The following is a 25,864-nucleotide window of genomic DNA, read 5'->3' as shown; positions in this document are numbered from 1 at the left end:
GAGTAAAAGGAACCCCCGAATTAATAGCTAAATCAGCGAAAAGGAGTTGCAATGTCAAAATGGCCACCGAGAGAGGAGAATATGACCGTCCCTCCTCTACGCGGGAAAATGTCCAATGACATTATGGCCTCATCAACTGTCACACTAGCACAGCCAGTCGAACAAACTCCCAAAGGTGTTTGCTGCTTACCACAGCACGAACAGTTTAACCACTTCTGCCACCACTGTAATGAGAACAGCGACTACAAATAAACCAGATAGTAATAAAAAATTTAAAGGGATATGCACCCAATTTAGTAGTAAACCTCCGGGAGCCAAGGGAAGACTGTTCCTGTTAACAGTCAGCAGCCAAAGAGGCCCTGGCAATAAATAGTCTCAAGTTTCCCTATAGATATAGATATAAAGATAGATATAGAGATAGAGATAGAGATAGATATAGATATAGAGATATAGATATGGAAAAGACGAACACCAGACACTAAAACCCCTTCAAATGGAGGGGAGGGTGGGGAAGGGACCTGGGGGGACCTAGGTATAACCCCCAAAGCCAGCATCGCTCAACCAGACACCCCTAAGCTCAACCGAAGCAAGCAACAGGAGCACAGCGATAAATAAGCTAGAAGCAAAAGCCAGGAGCTAGAAGATAGTATGCCCTTTATGTTCTATCTCCAGCAGGCAGATGGATGACAAATTGGCCAGGAGGCTTTCCATCCAATAAGAGGACCTACAAATCAGTTCTCTCTAGCTCCACCTACTGGTAGATGGGCACAATCCCACTAGTCTCTGGATTCATCTGCTGCTGGCGCTAAGGAATGGAACCCTCCATTGAGGGTCTTCTTGAGAGATAAAAAGGAAGCTCTCTTCGGGAAAACAGTCTTTTCCATTGCAAAGAAATTCAAGTCTTTAGGCAGTAATTTTGGTCTTGGAGACACGAGCATGATGCTCAATGTATAGGAACTAGAAAAATTAACACATTGTCATTTCTAAAAAATTAATCACAGAAAAAAATGAATCCCTGGTCCGACTGCATTATAATAATAACAACTTTATTCTTCTATACCGCCATAGTCGAGAGACTTCTAGGCAGTTCACATTCGAAGAAGGCTGGACAATCAGCGAATTACAGGAGGCATAGATAGAGGATATCAAATTACATCGTGAAAGATAGAGAATATAGCCTTGAGAGTGGAGAGGCTTCTGTTTAGGAGATGAATTTGTCAAACAGAGCGGTTTTAATTGATTTTCGGAATGTGCCGTAGGTCAGACTGGCTCTATTTATGTAGTTATTCAGCCAGGTAGTATCACCAACACTGACTAACAAAAAAACAGAACAGACAGTACAATAAAACTTGCATTGAATTTACTGTTGATATTAAAAGCATAAAACTCTCTAAAAGCCCAACATGGCCATATTTCACTGCTTCAGGGACTGAATAAAACACAGCAGATACAGTATCAGACTTTTACCCGTCTGACAAACATAAAAAGACTCAGAGTCAAAGATTCAGCTCACAGCAGGCAATTCTTTCTGTGATTTTAAACAAATGACATAGAATATTGGAAAAATGCAGAGGTAAACACTCTCAAAAATGCAAAAGTTTTGTTTTTCAATCTGTTCAGCAGAGCAGGACAAAAAAATAAGACTGTGGAGCTGAGTAGACAGCTGTGCCTGAGAACAATGTATTATCAGAACTTTACATTAAGTTCTAAGCTCTGGAAGAGCTGAACCATCCTTGCACTGCAGGATGTAGTCACCCCATTTGTGTAATAACTCAATCCTAGTTGCTGACCCAAAAAAATCATAACCAAGTAAAAAAAAATTTAAAAACCCCCACACAAGTTGCCTTTAAGTTGTAATTGAAAATCAAGACAACTGGTCATAAAATTATCACAAGGCATGTTATGAGCTTGATTAGTTTGCTTACCCAAGCATTTTCACAAGAGCAGGAATGCCTCCAGATTTAAATATGGCCAGTAAGCCTTCACGATGATGGGACAGGTTATGCAGAGTTCCAGCTGTGCAGCGAGCAGTTTCAACATCATTTGTGTTCTGCATGGTGCGTACAATTGCTGAAACCATCTGAGGAGAGCGCATGATGGCATGACGAGAAGCCTCTTTCTTAGATAGCTGATGAACCATAACTGCAGCTTTGTTCACCACCACCTGAAAAAGGACAGAACTGTTACAGATCATAAATGCCAAACGGTTCCACTCAGCTTCCTAGTTGTACAAGATGTAGTAGTCACCTTTAATGCTAAAAATAGAGGTACAAAGGACCAACTTAAGAAACTGATGGAGACTCCTAAAAGCAGATAAGCCTCTCATATTAAACTACAACCACTCTTGGGAGAAATAAGAATGTGCTAAACATGATAGAGAAGGAACAATGTTCTGCCCAATTAAATAGTGAAGCCTACTGGTGTCAATAGATATTTTTACTGGCTTTAAAGGCAAGTAATTCACATCTGGCAGGGATGAAACCAAGAGTCAACACTATAAATAGTGGTCTAGACGACCTGTCGGTCTGCATGTTTTTTTCATTTTTTTCTATAGGCACAGATGTGTGTATATATAACACACAATATACAGCACCCCCTTCAACGAACCCACCACCACCACCTTCCAAACCATAATGGAGGCAGGAGGAATACTCACTCCCTCCTACCACCGAATGCCCCCTGGCCTGCCCACGAACCCCCTCTTGTTTTGAGATATCAGTTATGGGAAGCCAAGGAGATAAAGAATGGAACAGACAGCCCTCCTGTAGGGTTGTGGAGTGAAGTACGAACTTTTGAAAACAGAGGAATCAATCTTGCGAGTGAATGACATCGTTGATTCCAATGTAGCCTGAGATGCCACTGCAGGGTCACATGTGGAATCTTGCATTGGGAAGGCTGCTGATGGTCTGATGTGTGTCTTGAAGAAGATAGGCTCTTGCAGAGATTGTGTCCAAGTGTGCTCCAATGAACATGAAGGAATGCATTGGAGTCAGAGCGGACTTCTGAAAGTTGATGAATCTTAGAGTTTGTAAAGTTTGTTGAAGAAGTAAACGCACCCTGGAGTGTGCTACTAGAACCCAATCATCCAGGTAGGTAAATATCACATGATGCTGTCTGCGCAGGTGTGTTGCTAGTACTGCTAGGCATTTTGTGAAAACTTGTGGGCCGATGAAAGGCTGAGGGAAGAACTTTGTATTGGAAATGCCTGTTAACTTGAAGCAAAAGAAATGCCAGTGGGACAGATGAATTGAGATATGCTTGTAAGCATCTTTGAGGTCTAGGGTGGCTAACCAATCATTGTAGTTCAGTAAAGCACAGTTATCCAGGGACAGTAGACAGATATTCTCAACATGTGGGTGACGTCACTGACGGAGACCCCTAGCAGACATTTTCGCAAGCAGACTTGCTTGAAGACCTTCACGCTTGCGATTGGCCCACGAATGCGCACGTGCCCCTCCCGTCCGGTCTAGGGCATGTGTCTCTTCAGTTCAGATAGCAAGCAAAGAAGCCAACCATGGGGAGGAGGGTGGGTTGCGAAAATATCTGCCTGCTGTCCCTGGATAAAACCTGTTACAGTAAGTAACTGTGCTTTATCCCAGGACAAGCAGGCAGCATATTCTCAACATGTGGGAGACCTCCAAGCTAAACAGAATGGGATAGAGGGAGAGTTGGCAAATTAGGAGAACAGATTTTGCAAAACTGACTGGCCAAAATGGCCATCACACCTGGAAAAAGCATCCAGACAGTAGTGCGAGGTAAACGTATGAACAGAGGACCAAGTGGCAGCCTTACAAATTTCCTCAATCTGAGTCGAGCGGAGGAAAGCAACAGACGCCGCCATTGCTCTGACCTTGTGGCCCGTGACTCGACCCAACAGGGAGAGACCAGCCTGAGCATAACAGAAAGAGATACAAGCGGCCAACCAGTTAGAAATGGTCCACTTAGAAACAGAGCAACCCAAGCGATTAGGATCGAAAGAGAGGAACAGCTGGGGAGCAGAACGATGAGTAGCAGTGCGCTACAAGTAGAAGGCCAGCGCACGCTTACAATCAAGATAATTCAGAGCCACTTCTCCAGGCTGAGAATGGGACTTCAGAAAAAACAGGAAGAACGATGGATTGGTTGATATGAAAATCAGAAACAACCTTAGGCAAGAACTTAGGATGGGTACGGAGAACCACCTTATCATGATGGAAGACAGTGAAAGGTGGATCCGCAACCGAGGCTTGAAGCTCACTGACCCAACGGGAAGAAGTGAGAGCAATAAAAAACACAACCTTCCAAGTAAGAAGCTTCAAGTGAGCCCATACAAGCGGTTCGAATGGGGGTTTCATCAATTGAGCGAGGACCACGTTAAAATCTCAAACCACAGGAGGAGGTTTAAGGGGCGGATGAATGTGGAAAAGGCCTTTCATGAAGCAGGAAATCACAGGATGAACAGAGATAGGCTTCCCGTCAATTGGCTAATGAAAAGCAGCAATGGCACTGAGGTGGACTCGAACCGAAGAGGACTTGAGTCCAGTGCCAGACAAGTGTAAAAGATAATCCAGGACAGCAGATAAGGGGGCAGACAGCGGCTCCTGCTGTCGAATGCCACACCAGGAAGCAAAGCGAGTCCACTTCTGATGGTAACATTGGCGAGTGGACTCCTTCCGAGACGCCTCCAGGACATCCAGCACAGGTTGTGAGAATTGGAATGAGGGCATTAAGTCTCGAGGAACCAAGCCGTCAAGTGCAGAGACTTTAGATTGGGATGAAGAAGAGAACCTTGACTCTGTGTAAGCAGAAAAGGAAAAACAGGCAGAAGAAGAGGCTCCCTGGAACTGAGTTGCAAAAGAAGGGAGAACCATGGCTGCCGGGGCCACCGAGGAGCTATCAAAATCATGGTGGCATGTGAGGACTTGAGTCTGAAGAGAGTTTTCAGAATCAGAAGGAATGCATACAGAAATAGGTTCATCCAATCCAGCAGGAAAGCATCCGCCTCGAGTCTGAGAGGGGTGTAAACCCTGGAGCAGAAGCGGGGCAACTTGTGATTGAGGGGTGACGCGAACAGATCGACATCCGGAGTCCCCCAATGAGCAAACACCCGACGCAGGGTCAAGGAATGGATGGACCACTTGAGGCTGCAGAAGACGTCTCAACTTGTCCGCCAGACAATTGTGCTGGCCCTGAATGTAGACCGCTCGAAGGAATATGTTGTGGCGGACGGCCCAATCCCAGAGCCTCATTGCCTCCTGGCACAGGAACCAGGACACCGTTCCCCCCTGTTTGTTGATATAATAAATGGTGACCTGGTTGTCCTTGCGGACCAGCACCACTCGGTCGCAAAGCAGGTGACAAAAAGCTTTCAGGCGAGGAAAATCGCTCGAAGCTCCAGTAGATTGATGTGACAAAGGCAGTCAGCACTGGACCAAAGACTCTGGAGTGCGAAGACTGTCCAGATGAGTCCCCCCCAAGCATAGGTCGACGAATCCGTCGTGAGGACCTTCTGCGGAGGAGGAGCACAAAAAAGAAAACCTCTGGAAAGATTGGAAGAGAGCATCCACCAACGAAGAGACTGCTTCAACAAAGGAGTCACACCAATGAGTCGAGAGACAGGATCCCGATCCTGGTTCCACTGGGACGCTAAGAGTCCATTGAGGAATACGGAGGTGAAGTCTGGCAAAAGGAGTCACGTGAACCATGGAGGCCATGTGATCTAGGAGGACCATCATGAGCTGAGCCGGGGGCGAGGACAGATGGACAACCCTCTGGTATAAGCGAACAAGAGCCTCCTGTCGAGGCCGAGGCAAGAAGGAGCGGAGATGAGCCGTGTCCAGGACCACTCCGATAAATTCCAGAGACTGGGACAGGCAGAACTGAGACTTGGGAAAGTTCACCTCGAAGCCGAGGCTCTGAAGGAGCAAGATGATTTGATTTGTCACTTGCAGCACTTCGTGGTGAGAGGACACCTTGATCAACCAGTCGTCAAGGTAGGGAAACACTTGCAGGCCGCGGAGAAGCAGGGCCACAGCAACCATAACTAGACATTTCATTAAGACCCTTGGTGAGGCCGCTAGGCTGAAGGGAAGAACACGATACTGGAGATGGAGATCCCCCACCCGGAATCTCAGATACTGGCGAGAGGCCAGGTGTATAGAAATGTGCATGTATGCCTCTTTGAGGTTCAGCGAGCACAGCCAGTCTCCCTCGTCCAAGAGGGGGTACAATGTAGGAAGGGTGAGCATTCTGAACTGTTCCCTGACCAGAAATTTGTTCGGAGCACGGAGGTCCAGGATCGGATGCATCTTCTTGGGTACCAGAAAGTACCAGGAATAAAATCAGGTGTTCCACTGATCCAGGGGAACCTCTTCGACCGCCCGAAGGCGAAGAAGGGCCTGAGCTTCCTGCAGAAAAAGAGGCAGCTGAAGCCGAGCAGAAGGAAACTCTCTTGGAGGCAGGTCCAGGGGTATGTGACTGAAGTGAAGGAAGTACCCTTCCCGGATGATAGAAAGCAACCAACTGTCGGTGGTAAGACTTTCCCACTGGGCATGGGAAGGGGGGAAGGCTCCAGTAGGAAGGGAGCCCGAAGGCTCGAACCGGAATTGTCAAAAAAATGGCCCAGTCCTTAGTTTGACGCTGCTGCTGTTGCTGCGGCCACTTCGAAGAAGGCCGAGAGAAGGCAGGAGTAGATTTCTGTGGGTACCTCCACAGAGGAATTTTGTATTGCCGAGCCGGAGGGGCTTTCGGTTTAAGTTTCACCAGGGAGCCGAAGGACCGTTCATGGTCCGAGAGGCACTTGGTAGCCGCTTCGATGGAATCATCGAAAATCTCATGACCCACACACGGGAGATTGGCAAGACGATCCTGTAGATTCAGATCCATATCCACAATCCGGAGCCAAGTGAGGTGACGCATGGCGATCGAAAGGCCGTGACCCTCGATGACAACTCGAAGGCGACGTAGGTCGCCTGAAACATATAAAGGCAGAGCTGGGAGAGGGTCTCTCCTTGAGGAGACTAAACTCCTAACGCCGAGAATCCGGCACAGCTTCCCAGAATGAGCAGAGGGCATCCACACAGAACCAGAGGTAGGACGTGAAGTTAAAATTATTGTTGAGGACACAATTCGCCATCATTGAGTTTTGATAAAGACGGCGACCAAATTTGTCCATCATACGGCCCTCCCTGCCTGGAGGGACGGCAGCGTAAACCTTCGAGGGGTTAGACTTCAAGGAAGACTCAACCACCAAGGATTGGTGAGAAAGCTGAGAACTTTCAAACCCCTTAACCAGGATCATCCGGTAACGGGACTCCAACTTGGAGAGAATGGCTGTGACTGCACATGTGGTCTTCAGGTTCCGGAGAAAAGTCTGCCGGAGAACCTGGTGCAAAAGGCAATCTTAGCACCTCACGGGGCGGATGATCAACACCCATTTCCGCCAGGTATTCCTGGGTATAACGGGATTCAGACTGGAGGTCCATGTTCAAGGCCCTACCCATGTCAGAGATGAAACGAGTAAAGGAGGAGTTTCGAGAAGAAGACACATCCTCCTGATGAGGCCCCGAGCGAGATCTGGGGGCAGCCAAAAAAAAGGGAGAAATTTCCCTCGAATAGTAAGCCGGTGCCTCGGAGTCTCACGAATGGGAGACCGAAGAGGCTCAACTAAAGTGTTTGGGGGTGTCGAGGAACGACCCCGTGCAAGATGGACCGGGGAAGACCCCAGGGTCCGAGGAAACAGCTGGCAAAGCCTCGGAGAAGACGGAGCAAAAGGAAAATTCCTCCACCGGTTTCGAAAAAGACCCCTCAGAGGCTGGCAGCCGCCTCGACGGGGAACACACACTGGAGTCCAATTCGAGGACAAGCATGTGCCTGGAAGGTTTCGCGGTCGGAGACCTGCCTCGAAGGGGCGGAGAAGACCGGGGTTTTTTTAGAAGGAGCAAGCCGCGACATAGCAGCAGGGGAAAAACGAGCCCCTGGCCTGGACCCCCCGAAAAGTCACAGGTGACTCGGGGAATGAAGAATCACTTGAGGGAACCTGGCGAGTCTTGCGGGCATGGCCTCGAGGACGCTCAGACTGGTCAGACCGAGACTGGGTCAAGACCGAGATCAGAGGCATCGAAGTTGGGACCAGTTGGCTCACCACCGAGGAAAGCTGCGTGGTAAGTATAGCCTTAAGCATGTCCTCGAACATAGGCACCGAGACCAAAGGTAGTTGGGTCTTAGGTTCAGCAATGTGCTCCTTTGAGGGTGACCTCGAGGAATAGTATTCCCTATGTAAGGAGGCACGCTTAGAGTGATGTCTTGAAGATGCCGAGGAGACGGCACTGACATGAGACTCCTGGGTAGGCTTCTTTGCCGGCACACCTGAGGAGGAAAGAAGAGACTTACCCGAGGCAGGAGCCTTCGAGGCCAACGGGGACTTTGAGGCCGAGGCACCCAATGAGGGCGCCAAGGCCCAGCTCGAGGCCTGTCCTGCAGGATCCATGGGGCCAAAGAGTTGGAGAATCTTGGCCACCCTCCTACGAAGAGTCTACGGTTGCAAAGTCGCACAACAGGGACACGACTCAGCACGGTTCTCTTCAACCAGGCACTCCACACACCAACGATGAGGGTCGGTGATGGAGATAACCCGGTTGCTCTTAGTACAGTTGTGAAACCCGGAACGAGGCCGGGACATGAAGAAAATACGGCCACGGCCCCATGAGGCCAGGCGGCCAGAGTAAGACCGGGAAACCGGTCAAAAATATACAAACTGAAAAAACGAAAAAGAAAGGAAAACAAAGACGCGGCCACAAGAGGGACAACGATATCGCGCGAACAAGGGAGCAGTGCTTCTGGCTCCGCAGAAAACAGAGAACTGAGGCCACACTGAGGAGACGCATGCCCTAGACCGGGCAGGAGGGCTCGCACGCATGTGCGGGCCAATCGCAAGCTTGAAGGTCTTCAAGCAAGTCTGCTTGCGAAAACGTCCGCCACATGTTGAGAATATGCTGCCTGCTTGTCCTGGGATAATGAAAGAATTGCTAGAAGATAAATCATTCTGAACTTTCCCTTTTTGAGGCAGGTATTGAATGGTCTGAAGTCGAGAATTGGGTGGAGAACTTGTTTCTTTTCTGGAATTAGGAAGAAGATGGAGTAAAAACAAAATCTCATGCATGAATACAGGATGTCTGGGGCGGTATTTGGAGAGACCTCCCAGGAAAGGGACTTGGGAGTTCTGATTGACAAGTTGATGAAGCCGTCCACGCAATGTGCGGCGGCAGCAAAAAGGGCAAACAGAATGCTAGGAATGATAAAGAAGGGGATCAAGAACAGATCAGAGGTTATCATGCCGCTGTACCAAGCCATGGTGCACCCTCACCTGGAGTACTGCATCCAGCACTGGTCACTGTACATGAAGAAGGACACGATATTACTCGAAAGGGTCCAGAGAAGAGCGACTAAGATGGTTAAGGGGTTGGAGGAGCTGCCGTACAGCGAAAGACTAGAGAAACTGGGCCTCTTCTCCCTTGAACAGAGGAGATTGAGAGGGGACATGATCGAAACATTCAAGGTACTGAAGGGAATAGACTTAGTAGATAAGGACAGGTTGTTCACCCTCTCCAAGGTAGGGAGAACGAGAGGGCACTCTCTAAAGTTGAAAGGGGATAGATTCTGTACAAAGTTCTTCTTCACCCAGAAAGTGGTAGAAAGCTGGAATGCTCTTCTGGAGGCTGTTATAGGGGAAAACACTCTCCAGGGATTCAAGACAAAGTTAGACAAGTTCCTGCTGAACAAGAATGGGCGCTGGTAGGGCCAGTCTTGGTTAGGGTGCTGGTCTTTGACCAGAGGGCCGCTGCATAAGCGGACTGCTGGGCATGATGGACCACTGCTCTGATCCAGAAGCGGCAATTCTTATGTTCTTACTTGGTGATGGGGAACTTTCTCAATGGTGTTGCTCTGTAAGAGAAGGGATAGCTCCACTGCAAGCTGCAGAATGTGCTAATGAGAGACCTTCAAAGGTAGGGATGGTTGAGATGGTAGAACATGGGTCAAGAAGTTGAGAAAATATCCATGCGAGATTATGCTGGAACACTGTTGCGAAATCCTGCCAAGCTGAAACAAAAGTTGTTAGCCGCCCTCCCACTGGCAAATGGTCAAAAATTAGAGATAGGCTTAAGAGGTAGTAGCTGAGATGCAGAGGATTGCTTACGGTCCCCTTGGACACTATTTTTGGGTAAGAAGACACTGGCCCTTGGAGATTGGATCTGCTATAAGGAGTGAATCTAATGAGGATAATACTGTTGAAAAAATTGTTGATATGCTTTACGATAAGAGAATGTAGAGGGAGGGTGACAATATTGCTGAGGCTGATCAGAAGGATGTGCCGAGTTCCCTACTAATTGAAGAATCTTCTTTAAGCTGGGAAACCGTTGTTGCAATGCAGGTGCCATAAGGCAGTAAAGGGGACAAAAGAGACTACGAGGAAAAAATAGCCAAGGAGGCCAAAAACTTCAAACCATTCTTTCGATACATTACGGGGAAACGACCCACGAAGGAAGCGGTGGGACCATTGGATGACCATGGAATAAAGGGAGCGCTAAAGGAAGATAAAGAAATCACGACAAACTGAACACATTTTTTTCGTCTGTATTTACCGAAAAGGATATACGCAGCATACCGGAACCCACCAGGCTATATGCTGGAAATACTGGCAGGGTTGTCGGTCAGTCTAGAAGAGGTATGCAGGCAGATTGATAGGCTAAAGAGCGATAAATCCCCGGGACCAGATGGCATCCATCCGAGAGTCATCAAGGAACTATAGCTGAACTGCTTCAACTAATAGCCAACCTGTTGATCAAATTGGGAAAGATTCCAGAAGACTGGAAGGTGGCAAATGTTATGCCGATCTTCAAAAAGGGTTCGAGGGGAGATCTGGGAAACTACAGACCGGTGAGTCTGACCTTGGTACCGAGAAAGATGGTAGAAGCGCTGATAAAAGGACCGCATCATTGATTACCTTGACGGACACGGTCTGATGAGGACCAGACAGCATGGTTTCGGCAAAGGCAGATCTTGTCTGACAAACTGCTGCACTTCTTCGAGGGAGTAAACAGGAGGATAGACAAGGGCGATCGGGTTGAGATTGTATATCTGGATTTCCAGAAGGCGTTCGACAAAGTTCCACATGAACGACTACTTCAGAAATTTGCGAGCCATTGAATCGAGGGTGAAATACTCACGTGGATTAAAAACTGGCTGTAGCATAGGAAACAGAGAGTGGGGGTACATGGACAATACTCAGAATGGAAGAGCGTCACCGGTGGAGTGCCGCAGGGCTCGGTGCTTGGACCCGTGCTCTTCAACATCTTTATAAACAATCTGGACATTGGTACAAGTGAGGTGATTAAATTTGCGGACGATACAAAGTTATTTAGAGTAGTGAAGACACAGGGGAATTGTGAAGATGTGCAACGTGACATAATCAAGCTTGGGAAATGGGTATAGACATGGCAGATGAGGTTCAACGAGGATAAGTGTAAAGTGATGTCGGTAACAAAAATCTCATGCACGAATACAGGATGTCCAGGGCAGTACTTGGAGAGACCTCCCAGGAAAGGGACTTGGGAGTTCTGATCAACAAGTCAATGAAGCCATCTGCACAATGTGCTGCGGCGGCAAAAAGGGCGAACAGAATGCTAGGAATGTTTAAGAAGGGGATCACAAACAGATCAGAGAGGGTTATCCTGCCGCTGTACTGGGCCATGGTGCGCCCTCACCTGGAGTACTGCGTCCAGCACTGGTCACCGTACATGAAGGAGAACACAGTATTACTCGAAAGGATCCAGAGAAGAGCTACTAAAATGGTTAAGGGGCTGAAGGAGTTGCTGTACAGTGAGAGATTGGAGAAACTGGGCCTCTTCTCCCTTGAAAAGAGGAGACAGAGGGGACTTGATCGAAACATTCAAAATACTGAAAGAATAGACTTAGTAGATAAAGAGACTGTTCACCCTTCTCCAAGGTAGGGAGAACGAGAGGGCACTCTCTAAAGTTGAAAGGGGATAGATTCCGTACAAACGTAAGGAAGTTCTTCTTCACCCAGAGTGTGGTGGAAAACTGGAACACTTTTCCAGAGTCTGTTATAGGGGAAAACACCCTCCAGGGTTTCAAGACAAAGTTGGACAAGTTCCTGCTAAACTGGAACATACGCAGGTGAGGCTGGACTCTTTTAGAGTACTGGTCTTTGACCTTAGGGCCAACGCTGAGCGGACTGCTGAGCAGGATGGACCACTGGTCTGACTCAGCAGCAGCAATTCTTATGTTCACCAAAGAGACTGTCATCCAAACAAGGGGCATCTGCAAATCTGTCATGGAGATTCTCCCTAAGGTCCGATGCCCAAAGCCATGCTGAGCATCTAGCAGCTATTGCTACCACTGCCGTTCTAGACATCATATAGACATCAATTGTTTTTTATTAAATGGTACGTGGATTCATGCAATGCAATATAGAGACTCTGTATTGCCTCCGGAGAAGCAGCGTCAAACTGTTGAAGAACAGAATGCTGAAAATGCAGGATTTGAAGCTGGTGGGCTATGATCTTGAAGGACAGCATAGAACCTTGAAAGATCTTGTGTCCTATAGAATCAATCAGGCGATAATCTTTCCCTGGAGGAGAAGCAGAGGGAGATTTTATTATCTTGGCTTTAATAGCAGACTCAGATACCATTGAGTGGTACGGGAGTTGCTACAAGTCAAGACCAGGTGCTTTTTGTACCTTGTATTTTAACTCTAAACGTTTGGAGACTGTAGATACTGATAAGGGTTTCTGCCAATTAGTAAGTTGTTAAGTCCTGTAATACCTGATGCACAGGAAGTCCAACTAGCTCTTTCAATTGAGTCTTACAGGATTGGAGGGCAACTTGGAAAGCCTTACTGCCTGTAGGTGTTTTAGCCTGATTAAGACTCAAGAGATAAGAAACCTTTTGTAAAAAATTTGAGCAACAGTATTCCTCTGTTGGAACCGGTTTCAGAAGGGGCTGAGCAAGCTGGTCAGTATTAGAAAGGATAACGTCTTCCTGATCTGCTCAGTCATGAGGAGAAATTGTACCTTGAGCTGGAGTAGAACAGATAAGGAGTGCAGGGACCCAAATTCATATCTTGACTTCCAACAGAGTGGCCAGTGGCGTGCCCTCTAAAGGGCTCTGCTCTACACATTAAGGACATTGCTGGGCCACTAAAAATGGCATTGAAGGAGCAGGAGGAGAAAGTTGTAATAAAGTGATACTATCCTGCATAAACCTTAGTAAAAGTAAGAAAAAATTAGAAACTGTTTGAATGGAGTCTAAACTGTGGGTAGGTAGCTCTGAGAGGAGACCTGAGAGAGAGGGTCACTTTGGAGGTACTGGGTCTTGACCAGTAGGTGGTGGAGAGGCTGCTTGTTTAGATTTAGACAGACTCTACATTTTTAGAGGTACCTGGATTTAAAGCCAGGAGAGGACCGTGAAGCCGAGACTGAGCCCATGGGAGCTTTCAATGAAGCTTAATAACGTACAATAGCCACCCCAGGTTTCTTGAGAGAGCTCTGTACTGTCAAGGTGGCCACCGATGGAGAAGGGGTATTACATCTGTCCAGCGTTGGGAGCATCTTTTTATGGCCTGCCGAGACTGCTGACTTTTTCATGTTGACAGCATTGGCAGCAAATTGCTTCCCTCCCCTTGCAGTACCGAGACAGGGCCCAGGGGGGGAGGAGCAAGGAGCAAGCAGTGAATTTGCTGGTGTAGAAGCCTTCTTTGAAATTCTGGCGCAGAGGAGCTGTGAGAGAAGCGCCGTCCACTGCGATAAACAAGAGGGAAAAAGGCACCTTCACAGTCCAAATGCCAGCAGCTAATATAGCTGCTGGTGTGGAGAAAGCTACTTATCTTTTCCTCTTCACTGCTTTATTGTGTGTGGGGGGGTGGTTGGCAGGGGTGTCTCCTCTTGCCCCTTTTGAAGAATTAAAAAGAAAAGGCTCTTTTCTGGGTGGGTTTGTTTTTTTTTTTAAATCTCTTTCTAATCTAGATTCTCTCTTATTTATCCCTATTTTCCTTTTTTTGTGAGGAAGACGGGAGAGCTGTGACCTTTCAGGAACACCTGAAAAAAAAAAAATAACTGACAGGCTGAAGGGAGGGGTTCTTGGAATAGGGTCCCCTTGTACATGCCCAGTAAGCTCAAAGCTTACCATAAGCTAAGGCACTCAGGCTCAGTCAGAGGACTTCAAGTGTGCCTGCATATCCCCTGCTTGTTCTGGAGAACTCCTGAACTAGTCTAAACTTTTCAGATTTTGTAAAAAGAGCAATTTTCTGAAAAAAATATGCTATGTACATTCTTACATGAAGCACAGCATCAGATCTGCTAAAATTACTACAAACAGTCACAGGAGACGATTATGGCACAGAGGTTAGAGCTACATTCTCAGTACCCTGAGGTTGTGGGTTCAAACCCCATGTTGCTCCTTGTGACCCTGGACAAGTCACTTAATCCTCCACTGCCCCAGGTACATTAGACTGTAAGCCCACTGGGACAGATAGGGAAAATGCTTGAGTACATGATTTGTAAACTATTCTGAGCACCTTTGGGAGGACAGGCTAAAAAATAAAAAAATCAAATATATACATACAAAAATTCACATGATGTTGATTAATTCTTAAATTAGATTATGTAGAACTTAGGATTTCTAACATTTGCCTACCTGGTCCTCATCGTTCAGAAGTTTAGTCAACTCAGGGATGGCACGAGTTGCCAGTTCTGCATCATCTTGATAGTTTATCAAGTTGACAACAGCATGTTTCAGCATCTGGGAAGGTTCTGCCAGGCGCTGTACATTAGTAGGATGAGCTGCATCAAACTGTGTAGATGGAATTTGCATGCCCTCATCCAGAGTTTCAGGAAACATAGCAGCACGCACTCGTTGTGCTCTGGTCATTGCAAACTGCCCATCAATGTCTAGAAATGGGGGAATCAGCAAAATTAGCCCTTTCAAATTCTACATGGCTAACACAATCAGGGTAATGAGCTAAGAATATTTTTTAACCTTTTATAGTGTGCTTAATCACAATGCCTTTCTTTCCTCCTTCACTCCTAGTATGTCCCCTGGCATAATTTTCCAACCTCCCCCCTCCGAAAAAAAAATATTGACAAGCGTAAACCCCTTCCACATCCTTATCCACTCAATGTCCACCACCTCAGGATCATTTTCCAACTGTCAAAGCTCCTTGCTGATGTGTCCTCCGTCAGTTCTGCTCAACTGGAACCTGAGGGGTCTCATACCTCGTAAGATTCTTCTTGTGCACCAGGGAGAAGCCAACAGAGATAAGGCAGAAAATAGGACATGCTGCTCACCCACTACCCCTGGCAGCATCAGCTCTGACCTATCACTGCACTATCTCCATCTTTTGCCAGTAGCAGAAATTTCAGAACACCTGAAGTCCTTTATGACATTATACCCTAGCTTCTATGCACTGCTGCAGTTCCATTCACACAACCTTTTCTCTTACACCCAATGCATCAAATAAGACGTACAAATCAAACACATATTTTGCTCCCTTACCTGCCACTTGTTCCTGTGAGAAGGACTGTGAAAACCCTTGTTCCCACTCATATATTGCCTGTGTAGCATCCACATCCTCCTCTTCAGGATTGCCCTTACCACTCAGGGAAGGAGCTGTAGTTGTGGCACCAGAATGAATACCAGAATCCAGATAAGATTGTTGCTGCCAGTGGCTAACAGCAGCTTTTCGATCTGGCTCCATTGCCATGTCCAACTCCATCAAATCTGCTACAAGAAAAAAAAAGCAGGCTTAAGTGGTTCAGCTCAACCTCAGAATCATTCTATTGTGCAATAGGTGCCTAGACTGTAGAGCACTACACAGGAATAGGGATCACAGGAATCCTGCAGAATTTGCATTTTTGTGGGATGTAATAAATTGCCATAAAGTTCCTATCGGGTGTAGTCAAAACTCTGACGATGCCATAATAAAGCAACTGGTGTACCAGAATGAGGCTTGGAATGCTCAGAGATGCAGCTGGAACACCAGACAAGCTCAGAACATGAATTGGTTGATTTATCATCATATAAAAAAAATTTCAGGAAGCTGTTGGGGTCAAGAGGAAATGGAAGGCTACGAGTAATGGCATCAACTCCTGTGGGTACAAGCGGGGGATGGAAAAATTATGTTCTTACCTGTTAATTTTCTCTCTTTTACACGCAGCAGATGAAACCAGAGACTAATGGGATAATACACATCTACCAGCAGGTGGAGATAGAGAACTGAATAACAGGTAGTCCCATTGGTTGGCACACTCTCTGTATCCTCAGTATTGCTCCTTGCCCAAGCATCCGGAACCAGAAACAAGGTCCATACGTAAAAATTTCTTTCCCACAACAAATATCACAAACAGTAAATGAGAACACAACTACCAACTCAAACAAACCGCGGAAAACCCGCAACCAACACACAGTGAGCTAAGAACCAATAAAGAATCAGGGTGGGGCTCTGGATTCATCTGCTGCGTCTAAAGGAAAGAAAATTAACAGGTAAGAACATAATTTTCCTTCCTTTTCAACAGCAGCAGATGAATCCAGAGACTAGTGGGATGTAGCAAAGCAGTCCTCAAGTCGGGTGGGAAGCGAATGCCGCCTCCGCAATAACCGAAGCCCCAAAGGCAGATTCCGCACGAACCGCCACATCCAACCGATAATGTTTCGAAAACGTATTCCGAGAAGACCAAGTAGCCGCACCACAAATCTCCTCCAAAGAAAACCCCCTGGACTCCACCCAAGAGGTAGACATCGCCCTAGTGGAATGAGCACGGAGCTTGTCCAGCAACCGCTTACCCGATGTCAAGTAAGCAGACGCAATGGCCTCCCGGACCCAATGAGCAATAGAAGCCTAATGTACACACCGGAACTCGAAATTCTCAAAAAAGGATCTCTGCAAGATAACGCCTGCAACTCAGACACCTGCCTGGCTGAAGCCAGAGCAACCAGAAAAACCACTTCCAATGTGACATCTTTTAGAGTAGCGCTCGTCAAAGGTTCAAACGGTGGCTTTTGCAACTCCCCAAGGACCACCTTCATACTCCACTCCGGACAGACCTTCTTAATAGGAGGCCGAATATGCTGAACCCCTTTGAGAAAGCGAACGATATCCGGTTGGGATGCAAGGGAAGAACCAGACAACCGGCCCCTATAGCAAGCAATAGCGGCCACCTGAACTTTGAGAGAATTAGAAGCCAATCCCTTGGTCACCTCCTCTTGAAGAAAGGAAAGAATGGTAGAGAGAGAAGCCTAGAAGGGCGACCGACCCTGAGCCGCACACCAAGAATCGAAAACTCACCAGACACGAGCATAAGAGGCAGAGGTGGACCTCTTTTTTGCGCGCAGCAGAGTCGAAATAACCTGTTCGGAATAACCCTTACGTCTCAGCCGCGACCCTTTCAAGAGCCAGGCCATAAGACCAAGTGGGACGGGTTTTCCATCAGGATTGGGCCCTGAGAGAGCAAGTCCGGAGTCACCGGAAACAACAACCGATCGCCCGCAGACAGAAGCATCAGGTCCGCATACCACGGACGACGTGGCCAATCAGGAGCCACCAGGATCACCGTGTCGGAAAACTGAGATATGCGATGTAAAACCCGACCTATCATCGGCCACGGAGGAAACACGAACAGCAGAGAACTCGGAGGCCAAGCAAGAGTCAGCCGTCTATTCCTTCCGACGCCTGTTCCCGGCGTCTGCTGAAGAAGCGAGGAAGCTTTGCATTGCTTGACGAGGTCATGAGGTCCATGTCCGGGAGACCCCACCTTTGCACTATGAGGGCGAACGCCTGATCGGAGAGCTCCCATTCTCCGGGATCCAGAAGATTTCTGCTCAGGAAGTCCGCCTGAACATTTTCCTGACTCGCAATGTGAGCTGCCGACAGCAGAGGAAGATGAAGTTCCGCCCACTGAAGGAGCAGTATTGCTTCGTGTGCCAGCTGACAACTTCGGGTACCGCCTTGCTTGTTGATGTACGCCACCGCTGTGACACTGTCTGAAAAAACCCTCGTCGGGCGGTCCCGAATCATGGGCAGGAACGCTTGGAGCGTGAGCCTGGCCGCTCTCAGTTCCAGAAGACTGATGGGCCTCCTCCGGAGACCAGACTCCCTGCACCGAGGATTGAAGGCAGAAAGCTCCCCAACCCAACAGACTGGCATCCGTGGTAACTATCATCCACACCGGAGTCGCCATAGGCATGCCCCTGAACAGATTGAAATCGCTGAGCCACCAAGCCATGCTGAAGGACGCCTGCGGCGTCCACTGCAGACGACGATTGTAATCCTGAGACACCAGGGACCATCGAGAGAGCAGAGACTGCTGCAGCGCTCTCATGTGAAAGCGCGCCCAAGGCACAACTTCCAGGGTGGCCACCATGGAGCCCAGAACCTGAACATAATCCCACACTCTCGGTCTGGGTGACCGGAGAAGCATGCGAACCTGAGACTGCAACTTCTCTCCCCGGTCTTTGGGAAGAAACACTTTCCCTACCGTCGTGTCGAACAGCACTCCCAGGTGTTCCAACGACTGAGACGGGAGAAGAGAACTCTTTGGAAAATTGATGACCCACCCCAAGGATTGAAGAAGGGAGATCACTCTGCGGGTAGCCACCAAACTGTCCTGCCTGGAAGACGCTCTGATCAACCAGTCGTCCAAGTAAGGGTGCACCCGAATCCCTTCCTGGCGAAGGAAGGCTGCCACCACAACCATGACCTTGGAGAACGTCCGCGGAGCCGTGGCGAGGCCAAACGGTAGGGCCCGAAACTGATAGTGCTGGCCCAGGATCGCAAAACAAAGAAATTTCTGATGTGGCGGCCAGATGGGAATGTGCAGATAAGCCTCCTTGAGGTCGAGAGCCGTAAGGAATTCCCCCGGTTGAACAGCCGCTATCACCGACCGCACCGTTTCCATCCTAAAATGCCTGACTCGAAGGAAGCGGTTGACCCTCTTGAGATCCAAGACTGGTCTGACTGAGCCCCCCTTTTTGGGCACAAAGAAGTAAATGGAGTATCGACTCTGTCCCCGCTCCACCGGAGGCACTGGCACGACGGCCCCAATTTCCACAAGGACCTGAAGAGTGCTCTGCACCAAATCTCTTTTGGCCCCAGAACAAGGGGAGACCAAGAAAGAATCTGTGACGGGAAAGGAAAATTCTAACTTGTAACCGTCTCAAATAACGTCCAAAACCCACTGATCGGACGTGATCTTGGCCCACTCCGCCAGAAAGGAAGACAGCCGACCCCCCAATGGCCACTACGGAGAGAGCCGACCTCCCGTCATTGGGGATTACGCAATGCCGGGGTCCGGGCGGGCTGGGTAGACTAGGGTTTGGAAAGACGAAAGGAAATCCTTTGTGGAAAGCGAGGTCTAGAAGGAAAAGAAGCACCATAAGCCGGTGGAAAAGACGGCTTCCCAGGCCTATATCGTTTAACATTCTAGAAACGATTCCTGGCCGCCAAAGACTTCAATGGAGCTCTAGGCTTATCTTCCGGCAATTGCTGGGTCTTGGAATCACCAAAATTCTTCACCAACCTATCCAAATCATCCCCAAACAACAAACGACCCTTAAAAGGGTAGCCTCACCAGGCGAAGCTTGGAAGCCGCATCCGCCGCCCAGTGACGGAGCCACAAGGATCTTCGAGACACCACAGAAAGAGACATTTGCTTAGCCGAAGCACGAACATCATAGAGTGCATCCGCTACATACGCAAGACCCGTCCTCCAAATCCGGGAAGTCAGTCGGAACAGAAACCCCCGACTCCATCATTTTATCCGCCATACCTTGCGCCCATTGAAGACAGGCTCGTGCCGCATAGGAACCACACACCACCGCCTGCAAGGTAACCGCCGCGACATCAAAGGACATCTTAAGAGAAGATTCAATCTTCCTATCCTGGATGTCTTTGAGCGCTATACCGCCCTCGACCGGCAAAGTAGTCTTTTTAGTAACCGCCGCTACCAAAGCGTCCACCTTTGGGTTCGTAAACTTGTCCAGCTCGTCCTGCGAAATGGGATACAACTGGCGCATAGCCCTTGCCACGCGGAGACCAGCCTCCGGAGTGACCCACTGAGCTGAAATCAGCTCATGCATCGCTTCGTGGACAGGGAAAGCCTTAGCAGGCTTCTTCGTGCCAGCCATGAGAGGATTAGCCGAGCCCGCCGCCTGTGGATCCGGCTGCGAGATATGAAGGCCCTGGAGCGCCTTAGAAATAAAAGCTGGCAATTCCTCTCTATGAAATAGATGGAGCGCTGTAGGATCATCCACTTCCCTAGTCAGCGCATCCTCAAGCTCTAAATCCGCAACTTCCCCGTCCTCCAAAACTTCTAGAAGATCCAGCGACAAGGCTGAGCCAGACGGAGGGTCATCCCCGTCCATAGCCGCCACTCTGCGCCGTTTTGCCTCATGAGACTCCAAAGGAGGTCCACCGGCAGGCAGCACAGGAGACAGGTCAATAGAATTCCCCCGTGGCAGCGCAGGCTGTGAGTTTTGAAGCAAAAAAGCCTGATGTAGTAACATCACGAACTCCGGGGAAAAAGCCACCTGATTAACAGGAGCCGCGAATGGAACAACATTCCCTTGCCCAGAAACCGGCCCCGCACAAGAAGAAGCCGAAAAAAACGCTGACCGCCGGCAAAACCGCCGAAGTGCGCTGAATCGGAATGTCGGCGGCCGCGCAAGCAGGAGAAGCAGGCCGGAGTTCAAATGTGCGGGAAACTTCAGGCGCGACCTGCACCTCCTCCCCCACGGTGTCGGAGCAGCCCGTCGAACAGAGGCCCGAAGGCGTTCTCCGCTTGCCACAGCGGGAACACCTTTTCACAGCCTCTGCCGCCATAACCCACAGACAAACCGCCGAACAAAAGCAAATCAGGCAGGCAACTCAAACACACCACGAGGCAGCTAAACACCTGCGAGCAGACCGGCAGACCCAACACCATGCAAAAACAAGCTCTTACCCGAGGTGACTGTTGTTCAAGCTGGTAGCTGCAGAGAGGAACTGACATAAACAAAACCGACTAGCAACAATACTCTGGTCCCTTTTTTTTTTTTTTTTTTTAAGTTTGAGGGGGAAAGAAGAAAAATTACAGGACCAGGAAAGAAAGCCTCAATCCAAGGAGAGGAGGGTGGAGCAGGGACCTGGGGGGGCCCAGGTGTAACTCCCAAAGATGGCATCGCACAGCCAATCACCCCAATCTTACTGAAAAGAAAAATCTCAACAGAAGAAAAAGCAACCAGCCAGAATCCAGGAGCTACTGGAAAAGCGACTACCCCTGCTGGGAGATAGAGAATACTGAGGATACAGAGAGTGTGCCAACCAATGGGACTACCTGTTATTCAGTTCTCTATCGCCACCTGCTGGTAGATGTGTATTATCCCACTAGTCTCTGGATTCATCTGCTGCTGTTGAAAAGGAAGGATGAGATTAATTGTGGAGGTGGGTGGGGATGAATAGATCTTAGTGGGTACAGGAGACTGTTGGTGACTGGCACACATACCTTGTGTTGTCATGTTTCACGTTGTGTGTCCAGATCTGAAGAACCTACAAAGATAGAGACTTTTTTTTACTGGATAAGTTTAAAATTCTAGTTAGCAGGCAAAGCAGAAATATGCAAAAGTTATCAGAATCAACATTTAGTAGTTTGCAGTATAGCCTAACAAATCCCAAACATCTGACTTATCTTAAATTCAGAAGTCCTGTGCAACTAGAATATTGCCGATTTTCAAACCAACATTCTTATAACTAAAAGTGATCTACAACCCAATATTAAAAGTGCTAAGTGAAAGCCAATTACTTTACAGTGGTATAAACAAAAGCAAATAGCAGCCTAGCCCAATTCAAGATTTCTACAACCATTCCGTTAGAAGGTAACCCAAATTTATTTTTTTAAGTTTTGGCTAAAAAACTACTACCTAAATTACCTGAAAAATATTGGTTGCAATTTCAGTTTTTCCAAAGCCAAAACCAAACACTCAAGTTTGGTTCTATAAATATCGCTGGGGATTACCAGATCTTGCAGGCTGTATCCATCTACTTAACCCAAAGTATCTAAGCCAGAATATAATAATTTATCCTATATAATACCCTTAGCGCGCATGCGCACTTCAATCTTTGTTGCTCCGTGAGTCTGTAGCTCTGTGGCCGGCAGAGAAATTGGAGAGTGTGGCGTATGCGCGCTCTGCACATGCGCACGTTGGGAGTGTGTGCGGCGTGTGCGTGGCGTGTGCGCATGTTCTGAGCTGACATCGGGGAGAGGAGGTGGCGGCGACCGAGCTACAGAGCTAGGGGAGGGAAGGCCACAACCACAGCCGCTCCCTGGTCGCACAGCCTTCTTCTCTGCCTCCACTCTCCCCTCTGGGTGAATTTCAGTTCATTGGGCGGGTCGAGGATGAGGATTTGTTGGAGGCTGTTGGCACTGCTGCAGAGGGGGTGGGGTGGGCTGGGGGGGGCGACCAAAGGAAGGGGAGTGGGGCGCAGGTGGGTAACGGGAGAGAGGGAAAGACACAGACAGATAGTGGCCAGGGACAGAAAGACACAGACAGCGGCCAAGGACAGAGGGAGAGACAGAAAGACAGCAGCCAAGGAGAGAGAAAGACAGAAAGACAGACACACAGAGAGCAACAGAGGGAGACAGAAAGACAGGCAGACAGCGGCCAAGGAGAGAGGGAGAGAGAGAGAGAGAGAGAGAGAGACAAAAAGACACACAGACAGTGGTCAACGAGAGACACAGAAAGAATGACGGAAAATTATGTTCTTACCTGTTAATTTTCTTTCCCTTAGACGCTGCAGATGAATCCAGAGACCAATGGGATAGCCCACATCTACCAGCAGGCGGAGATAGAGAAACTGATTAACAGGTGGTCCTATTGGCTGGCACTCCTGTCTCATCAGTATAGCTCCTTGCCCAAGCACATGTAACCAGCAATAGGCATAGCATGTAAAAAACTTCTTTCCCATAACAAATCTCAAAATGCAATAATACAGAAAACAACGTGCCATAAAGCAATGTTACTTACCGTAACAGTTGTTATCCAGGGACAGCAGGCAGCTATTCTCACTAGTGGGTGATGTCATCAGACAGAGCCCCGGTACGGACGTCTCACAAGCACGTGTTGCTTGTAGAAACTTAAAAGTTTCTAGATGCCCGCACCGCGCATGCGCCGGTGCCTTCCCGCCCGGAGGTCCGGGCGTGTCTCCTCAGTTCAGGTAGCTAGCCTGAGAAGCCAACCCAGGGGAGGTGGGTGGGACGTGAGAATAGCTGCCTGCTGTCCCTGGATAACAACTGTTACGGTAAGTAACATTGCTTTATCCCAGGACAAGCAGGCAGGTATTCTCACTAGTGGGTGACCTCCAAGCTAACCTCAGTGGGATGGAGGGGGAGTTGGCGACTTAAGAGAATAAATTTTTCAATACTGTTTGGCCAAACTGTCCATCCCGTCTGGAGAGAGTATCCAGACAATAATGTGAGGTGAATGTGTGAACCGAGGACCAGGTGGCAGCCTTACAAATTTCCTCGATTGGTGTTGATCTGAGGAATGCTACTGAGGCTGCCATTGCTCTGACCTTATGGGCTGTGACCTTACAAGGAAGTGATAATCCAGCCTGGGCATAGCAGAAAGAGATACAAGCCGCCATCCAATTAGAGATGGTGCGCTTTGATACGGGTCTTCCCAACTTATTAGGGTCGAAGGAGACAAAAAGTTGAGGAGTGGTTCTGTGTGGCTTGGTGCGATCCAGGTAGAAAGCCAAAGCACGTTTACAGTCTAGAGTGTGAAGGGCCGATTCTCCGTGGTGAGAATGGGGCTTAGGGAAGAATACTGGAAGTACAATGGATTGGTTGAGATGAAATTCGGAGACCACCTTAGGCAGGAATTTCGGGTGAGTGCGGAGGACCACCTTGTCATGATGGAATACTGTGAATGGTGGATCCGCCACAAATGCCTGGAGTTCGCTGACTCTGCGAGCGGACGTAAGGGCTACAAGGAAAAGCACTTTCCAGGTGAGATACTTAAGAGGGGCCCTGTTGAGTGGTTCAAACGGGGGCTTCATGAGACGGGAAAGGACTACATTGAGGTCCCAAACTACTGGGGGTGGTTTGAGAGGAGGGTTAACATGGAAGAGTCCTTTCATAAATCTGGCGACCACCGGATGGGCCGAGAGGGGTTTCCCTTGTAGGGGCTGGTGGAACGCCGCAATAGCGCTCAGGTGGACTCGTATGGATGTAGACTTGAGCCCAGATTGAGATAGGTGTAGGAGATAGTCCAGCACGGAGGATAAGGAAGCTCGCTGAGGTTCCTTTGATTTAGAAACACACCATGAGGAGAATCTAGTCCATTTCTGGGAGTAGCATTGTCGAGTGGCGGGCTTCCTGGAAGCTTCCAAGACCTCCCTCACTTCTTGTGAGAATTGGTGAGGGGTTACGTTGAGAGGAACCAAGCTGTCAGGTGGAGAGACTGCAGGTTGGGATGAAGCAGTGATCCTTGATGTTGAGTAAGTAGTGAAGGAAACACTGGGAGTGGTACTGGTTCCCTGCTGCTGAGTTGAAGTAGGAGGGAGAACCAAGGTTGTCTGGGCCACCGAGGAGCTATTAGAATCATGGTGGCCTGTTCGAGTTTCAGCTTGACCAGAGTCTTCTGGATCAGCGGGAATGGTGGGAACGCATATAGAAATCGTTTCCCCTAGTTCAGTAGAAAAGCATCTGCCTCGAGGCGATGAGGAGTGTAGATCCTGGAGCAGAACTGAGGCAGTTTGGAGTTGTTGGGAGCCGCAAAGAGGTCTATCTGAGGCGTCCCCCACTGTGTGAAGATTTGGTGAAGGGGGCTGGAATGGAGAGTCCATTCGTGCGGTTGTAGTAGACGACTTAGTTTGTCTGCTAAGACGTTGTTCTCCCCTGAATGTAGACAGCTCTGAGGAAGGCGTTGTGGCGCACCGCCCAGTCCCAGACTCGTAGAGCTTCCTGGCAAAGGAGGGCCGAGCCCGTGCCTCCTTGCTTGTTGATATAATACATGGCAGCCTGATTGTCTGTGCGAATGAGGATCACCATGTCGTGAAGTAGGTGTTGGAAAGCTTGGAGCGCATTGAAGATGGCTCTGAGCTCCAGTAGATTGATTTGGTGTAGTCTTTCCGCACTGGTCCAGAATCCTTGGGTGCGGAGACCATCCAGGTGGGCCCCCCATGCATAATTCGACGAATCGGTTGTGAGAACTTTCTGATGGGGGGGAGAGTGCAACAGCAAACCTCTGGATAGATTCGAAGAGGTCATCCACCAAAGTAGAGACTGCCGAAGAGCAGGTGTGACTACGATGTGTTTGGATAGTGGATCGGACGTCTGATTCCACTGTGATGCCAGGGTCCACTGGGGGATCCTGAGATGGAGTCTGGCAAAGGGTGTCACATGTACTGTGGAGGCCATATGGCCCAGGAGCACCATCAGTTGTCTCGCCGGTAGGGTTTGGCAAGTAGACACCGACTGGCAGAGATGAAGAAGAGACTCCATGCGTTGCAGAGGCAGGAATGCTCGGAGTCGAGTGGTGTCCAGGACCGCTCCGATGAAGGGGAGGGACTGGGTGGGTTGTAGATGAGACTTGGAAAAGTTGATCTCGAAGCCCAAATTCTGGAGGAAGTAGGTTGTAGCCAAGACCGCCGAAGTGACCTCTGGGGCTGACGGGGCCTTGATGAGCCAGTCGTCGAGGTATGGGAACACCTGTAGACCCCTGTCTCGGAGTGCCGCGGCCACTACCACCAGGCACTTTGTGAAGACTCTGGGGGACGAAGAGAGGCCGAATGGTAGCACTCGATACTGTAGGTGCAGATTTCCCACCCGAAATCTGA

General features: G+C 48.8%; 1 protein-coding gene across 4 annotated transcripts in view; it reads right to left on the bottom strand.

Moving 5' to 3' along the window:
• The window catches only part of CTNNB1 (catenin beta 1), a 224,098-nt gene that overhangs the window by 138,749 nt on the left and 59,485 nt on the right, over positions 1-25,864 (bottom strand). For 2 of the 4 annotated variants that reach the window (XM_033930447.1, XM_033930446.1), the window contains exons 2-5: positions 21,531-21,574; positions 15,550-15,777; positions 14,692-14,945; positions 1,926-2,164 (exon numbers count right to left, since the gene is read on the bottom strand). In XM_033930447.1, coding sequence (XP_033786338.1) covers positions 1,926-2,164; positions 14,692-14,945; positions 15,550-15,777; positions 21,531-21,543 — 734 coding nt within the window. In that variant the 5' untranslated portion in view covers positions 21,544-21,574. Of the gene's footprint in view, positions 1-1,925; positions 2,165-14,691; positions 14,946-15,549; positions 15,778-21,530; positions 21,590-25,864 lie in introns of those variants that run through there. The other 2 variants (XM_033930448.1, XM_033930449.1) reach the window with 2 other exon arrangements.

Source organism: Geotrypetes seraphini, chromosome 2 (genome assembly GCF_902459505.1).
Source record: "Geotrypetes seraphini chromosome 2, aGeoSer1.1, whole genome shotgun sequence".
NCBI classification, from domain to species: Eukaryota; Metazoa; Chordata; class Amphibia; order Gymnophiona; family Dermophiidae; genus Geotrypetes; species Geotrypetes seraphini.
The sequence above is the reverse complement of the archived record's forward strand: the minus strand, read 5'-3'. Positions and strand labels throughout refer to the sequence as shown.